This window comes from Mus pahari, chromosome 22 (genome assembly GCF_900095145.1).
Source record: "Mus pahari chromosome 22, PAHARI_EIJ_v1.1, whole genome shotgun sequence".
NCBI lineage: Eukaryota > Metazoa > Chordata > Mammalia > Rodentia > Muridae > Mus > Mus pahari.
Window position 1 is genome coordinate 46,154,449 of NC_034611.1, and position 6,436 is coordinate 46,160,884.

Sequence of the window (6,436 nt, forward strand, 5' to 3'; positions counted from 1 at the left end):
CCACATTCCTAATGATCTAGGGAACAGGTTTTGGGGAAGTGTTAGAATTTAGGGCTCTACATAATCAGGTGACTGGTCACATGCTAGTACAAACAGGAAGCAGAAGAAGAACCGGAAGTCGGGCTGGGCTGAGCCCCTCAAAGCCCACCATCAGCAAACTACTTCTCCACAGAGGCTCTATCTACCTCAAGGCTTGCTTAGGTTTAGAGGGTTAATCTTTGCTCATTATAGTAGGGAGCAGACAATCCTGATGCTGGAGCCGTAGTTAAAAGCTTTACAACTTGATTCACAGGCAGCAGACAGAGAGACACTGGACCGGATGTGACTTTGGAAACCTTAGAACCCACCCCCAGAGACCCACCTTCTCCAGTAAGACCACACTTCCTAGTCCTTCCCCAACGGTTCTACTAACTGGGGGCTAAGCATTTAAACATGTGAGCACATGGGAGCCATTTTCATTCAAACCACCACCGTCCCCAATTGAAATTCATGGGGAGTTACACTGTGCATGCTCTGAGCTCACTTCTAGGAGGACTGGCAGCTTTCCGATTAGGTTCTTGGAGCTCTAAGAGGCCACAGAGAGAAGCTCTGGGACTCCATGGATTAGTATTGGGCCACCTGTCGTCATTCTTCCTCCTAGCCATCATGTCACCAAGCTGGTGCGAAGGCCCTGTGGATCCTCCAGGCCACCTCATGAACCTAGTCACCAGTCATCACACGGAGGACAGCCATCCAGCTGAATTCTGCCCAAATGATTTACCCATGAAATGGGATTCACGAGGTCTATTAAAATAGTAATTTTATCTGCAATTGCTATATAGCAATAGATAAATGATCCCACAGCAAGAGAACTGTTAACTCACTTAAGGAAGCAAATGTCTTAATGCCTGAATACTATTGCATTGTGTGTTGAATTAGCCATTCATCACTCGATGGGCATTTAGACTGACCAGCGGTGGACACTACAGCAGCAAATCTCTCTACAGTAGGACAGAGAGTGTGTTGGGTATATGCTTAAGAGCAATATAGTTGGATCTTGTGGTAGATGTATTTTTAGATTTTGTGACAAACCTCCACATTAATTTCCATATGCACCCACTCCCACTAGCAGTAAATAATTCCCTGGCACCCACGCCGGCATTTATCATCATTTGTTTTTGTGATCTTAGCCATTCTGACTGGGGTAAAAAAAAAAAAATCCAAAGTAGTTTTAATTTGCATTTTTCTGATAGCTAGAGATTTTGAAAAATTTAAAAATGTCTTTTAGCCATTTGTATTTCAGCTTCTGAGAACTCTCTAGTTGCATACCCCACTCTTAAATCAGATTGTTTTCTTGATATTTATTTTTTCTTTGTAACTTCTTCATATCAACCCTCTGTCAGATATATAGAGAGCAAAGATTTATACAAGGGAATATTATCCAGCCATTAAGGTAATTGTATGGAGCTGTAAACAATTATTCTGAGTGACATAATCCAGACCCAGAAAGACAAATGTCACATCATTTCTCTCATTTGTAGATGTTATTTCTAAATCTTCAGATACGCACATTTCATTTGAAATGCCCTTACAAGTTAGAAAATTACCAAGGTTTCATGGGAAGTGGCTTCCAATAGATAGGAAACAGAGCAGAGTGATATAGAGACTGAAAAAGAAATAACGGAACAGAAAGGGTTAAATTGGAGTGAAAGATGGAAGGGCAGGGTAGAGAAGGGAATTCGGGGAGGGATAAATAACATTAAAGACCTTTAAAAAATCATATGGAAGCCTACCTACTGCATAGTATTATAAAAGCTTCATGCACACACCACACACACACACGCACACACACACACACACACACACACACGGTTAAAACTGTAATCAAGGGACAATCTTCCTTCTAGATAGTAAAAGCAAACAAATTGAAGGCTCAGTGCCAGGAATGGATTTCTTCTTTTGGAGTTCTTAATCAGTGCTATTTCATAGATACTTAAACATTACAGGGTATCGCCAATGCTCTTGGTTACCCTCCATAATTTGATTTTGAGATCCCATGGCTGAGGACACGGCATACTTTAGTCATGGAACGTGTAATTATCTATCTGGTAATGATCTGTTAGCTTCACCCTTACTGGCTAGCTCTCCTAGTGCTGGAAGGTGACATGCACACTGTCTTATGAGAAATACAGGCACCAGTCTTACTCAGGTGTTAACCCTGCAAGCTACAAAAATAAGTGACAAGAAATTCCCATTGGTGCAATAGTGGCCCGAATATCATAGGCATGACCAAACACTTCCTGATTGGATGCTTAAATCCCACAAGATGAAAGCCATGCTCGGCACTGTTGTTAGGGCCAAGCACTTGTGGCTAGACAAGTCATAGACTTTAGGGAAGAGCCTACCGCTGTCATTTTGCTAAATGAACACAGTATTAAGTTGACTCTTAATGACTTATAATTATGCCTACAGGTTCACACATATCTCAAACCTCATCAGAGAAATTTCTATTTGCAGTAGACAGTGATCAACGCAGATACTTGCAAATGGTCAAGGTACATAGAATAAAAGACTGCACAGTGTTCAGTTCTAACTGGGAGATCTATGTCACACTCCCCTGGGATGGTTTCAGAAGAAGAGCATGGAAAGAATAGAAGGGGTAGCGGTAGTGGATGGCCACAGGGAAACAGTGTCTTCTGGAGATGGCGGGGCAGCTACACACATGAACTCACAGCTCTTTTTTTTTTTTTTTTTTTTTCTTTTTTTTTCTTTTTCCGAGACAGGGTTTCTCTGTGTAGCCCTGGCTGTCCTGGAACTCACTCTGTAGACGAGGCTGGCCTCGAACTCAGAAATTCACCTGCCTCTGCCTCCCAAGCGCTGGGATTAAAGGCATGTGCCACCACGCCTGGCTGAACTCACAGCTCTTATGACAGTATGCACAAGACTTACGCAAGTCCAAACCAGATCGAGTTCCAACATGGATGAGGGCAGAGTGTAAGCGTGAATCCCCACCCCAGATGAGGAGCTGTTGGCAAATGATAGTTGTTGGGAGAGGGAGAGACAGTTATTTTTAAAGAGCATATCCCTGGTAACTCATCTATGAGCCAGTGGAAGGCTACACACCCAAGTATATGTGGGCAGCACAAATTGGACATGATAGGTGTTAAAAAAGTGTGTGTGGGGGGGGGCACAAAGTTGGGTGGATAGGGAAGGGGAAGGGGTTCTGAGAGGAAGTGGGGAAGGAATTAATATTCTCGAATTCGCAGATGTAATAAACATTAACAAAAGGAGAAAAATGACAAAAGACAGTATTGAATATAATTTATATATTTTACACCTGATATAGATGTAAACATCTAGTCTTGCTAACTCAGCAGCAGAGAGCTGTCATTCTTACAGTTGGAAGCGATGTTGTATCACCTTCTGCAGTTTGGCAATATGTACTCAAATAGAAAATATACAGACTCGTGACCCAGAAATCTCACGTGTGCGTGCTCCTCCTTAGGGGAATCCAAGAAGGGCATGTTGGTCTGGATGCGAAGATGCTTCCCTTCGTGTCTGTAAAACAGAGAAGACCGTCAGTGCTCACGAGTCGGGACTGCCGACGTGTCCCTCGGTGACCCACGGCTGTTAGAGGACCACTCTGATCAGAGCATTCATCTTCTGGTCCTGAGACCTCCCTCCTGCTTCCCCGGAGTCTTTCTCTGTGATCTCGTCTTTCTCTTTTCATGTTCTACTTTCATAAAGGAATAAAGATAGAATATTTAAATTTAAAAAAAAACCCCACAAAGATACAGTATTTAAAAGGAGCACGCAGCCTAACTGTAGTTCCATTTTTGGGTCTGAGTGACAAGAGCCCCCGTTTGCCTGGCTTGTCCTCTCTCTGTGTATGCTGCTTCCTCTTGGGACCACACAGGAGCAGTGACTTTGTAGCAACTAGAATTTATATGGTAAGGATCCAGTGTCCAAGACATTTGCCTCTCAAATGATAAATATCTTTCTACATTCAAAGAGCTGTGTCTATGGAAATAATATCTATGGTTAAGCTTCATCAACATCAATTACATAATGCTTAGGAAACCCTCGCATTAACAGTATATACGAAGATCCCTTCCTCCCCCAGCAGTTGAATCTATGTTATGCTGTTAACCCAAGTCTTCCCTGACCTACCTCTGGCTTCTTGGTTTGGTTTCTCCTTGGGAGGGCATCAGGTCATGGGTGTCTTTTACCTCTATGTCTTATGTGCTTGCTTCTTTGTGTTGTTCATGAAATGGTACTGAGTAGGGAGACACAAGGCATAGCCAAGACATTATCATGCCCAGACCAGAAGTCTCTAGATTTCCAAGTATGTCAATATCTTCTCCAAATCTTTCTTCCTACGAATGGAGCATGTAGCCATGGTAACAGCTGAGTATTGGTGTTAATAAGAAGTCTTACAAGGAGGAAAAATTCTTTTAATGTAAAGGTAGCACTGTGACTTATTTATTTAAATCAATTATTCATTCCCTTATTAAATGAGTTTTCAAGCTGCATTCAGAGTAGGGTGACAATACCTGTTTTGAAAATAGCTGGGATATTAAGAGGGAGGGAAGGACCTGGGAGGGAGAGAGGAGGGGGAGGAAAAAGGGTGAGAGGAGGATCGGGTGTGGGAGGAGGCAGGGGAGAAGTACAGAGGGTCAGGAAACTGAATGGAGGTGTATAGCGGTGGGGGAGCAGGAACTGAGGGTAGCCACCAGAAAGTCCCAGATGCCAGGGAACCAGGAGGTTCCCAGGACCCAACAGGAATGACATTTGCTAAAGTACCCAACCAAGGGGAGATAGAACCTGCAGAGACCAGATCCAGTGGATAGGCAGGGCCCCCAGTTGAGTGATGGGGCTCCCCCACCCATCTCAAAAATTTTAACCCAGAATTGTTCCTGTCTGAAGGAAATGCAGGGACAAAAAAAAAAAAAAAAATGAAACAGAGACTGTAGGAAAGGCCATCCAGAGACTGCCCCACCCAAGGATCTATCCCATATGCAGACACCAAACCCAGGCACTACTGCTGATGCCAAGAAGTGCTTGCTGACAGGAGCCTGGTATAGCTGTCTCTCAAGAGGCCCTGCCAGAGCCTGACCAGTACAGATGCAGATGCTCATAGCCAACCATCGGACTGAGCATGGGGACTCCAATGGAAGAGTTAGGAGAAGGGCTGAAGGAGCTGAAGGGGTTTGCAACCCCATAGGAAGAACAACAATATCAACCAACCAGACCTCCCAGAGCTCCCAAGGACTAAACCACCAACCAGAGAGTACACACGGAGGGACCCATGGCTCCAGCTGCATGTGTAGCAGAGGATGGCCTTGAGGGGCGTCAATGGGTGGGGAGGCCCTTGGTCCTGTGGAGGCTTGATGCCCCAGTTTAGGGGGATGCTAGAGTGGTGAGTCAGGAGTGGGTGGGTAGGTGGGGGAGCACCCTCATAGAAGCAGGGAGAAGGGGGGGATGGGAAAAGGGGTTTTCGGAGGGGAAACCAGGACAACATTTGAAATGCAAATGAATAAAATAACCAATAACAAGTATTAAAAAAAAAAAAGAATGGGAGGAAAAGGCAACTCTCCTAGATGATGCTAGAATCTTGGCAGCTAGATGGGTGGAGTCAGCGTGGGGGATCCTGATAAAAACAAGGGAACGTTCCAGTGTTTTTTTTAAGAGTTAAGTGATTACAGTCTAGCCATTTTCTCCATAAAGCTAGAAATATCCATTTTAAATAAGAATATATGTTTATTGCTAATATGTTTTATAATGGTAGCATGTGACACATGCATACACAGGAATTTAAAAATACGAAGAATGAAAAGCCCCTTCCTGCCTCTGTTTATGATCTCTCAGTCCCAGAGATCAGCCTTGTTAGTGTTCCATCGACAGTTACTGGTATTTTACTCATATATACAGTGTAAGCCCACACATCTCATGGTGAACGTCTGTGTGTGAGTGTGTGCTCACACATATGTGTAAGTATTTTACCTTATAACACAAACAAGGGCTGCGGCAGTAAGATTAGACGTTGTTGCACACAATAGATAGACCCTTAGATGTGGCCAGGATGAGAGTAATAGGTCTGTCTCTCACGACAGAAGCCACGGCAGTTACCCCAACGGTATTGGAAAAGGACAGGGAAGGACAAGCTCCGTCTCTCTTTTAAGGAAACCTTCGGTTATCCCCGACTGACCAAGATTTAGGGTGTGTTCTCGTTACCTCTGCTTCCTGACTCCACATCTCCCTCCACCTTCTCCTTACTCTGTGCTTTGGGAGGCAGAGGGAGGCAAGTCTCTGACTTCAAGGCCAGCCTGGTCTACAGAGTGAGTTCCAGGACAGCCAGCTACACAGAGCCAGCTACACAGCTACAATACCTTGTATTGAAAAAGAAAGAGAGAGAAAATTCTAAGTTACTGGCTTTGCACCCTAAGCCCTTTCCCTT

At 44.2% G+C, this 6,436-nt stretch overlaps 1 protein-coding gene across 1 annotated transcript; it reads left to right on the top strand.

Moving 5' to 3' along the window:
- Positions 1-104: 104 nt before the first annotated feature.
- Positions 105-4,510, top strand: LOC110338609. Its single transcript, XM_021221900.1, has 3 exons — positions 105-781; positions 2,452-2,534; positions 3,485-4,510. Exons 1-3 carry the CDS (start codon positions 490-492, stop codon positions 3,611-3,613), a joined length of 504 nt encoding a protein of 167 aa, XP_021077559.1. The 5' UTR covers positions 105-489; the 3' UTR covers positions 3,614-4,510.
- Positions 4,511-6,436: the final 1,926 nt, after the last annotated feature.

What these genes read in the sequence shown, in the direction of transcription:
- LOC110338609 (XM_021221900.1), top strand. Translation starts at nt 490, where the DNA reads ATGGGGAGTTACACTGTGCATGCTCTGAGCTCACTTCTAGGAGGACTG. An exon ending in CATGAAATGGGATTCACGAG is followed by an intron (nt 782 to 2,451) that starts GTCTATTAAAAT and finishes TTATGCCTACAG; the next exon opens with GTTCACACATATCTCAAACC. An exon ending in GATACTTGCAAATGGTCAAG is followed by an intron (nt 2,535 to 3,484) that starts GTACATAGAATA and finishes GCTCCTCCTTAG; the next exon opens with GGGAATCCAAGAAGGGCATG.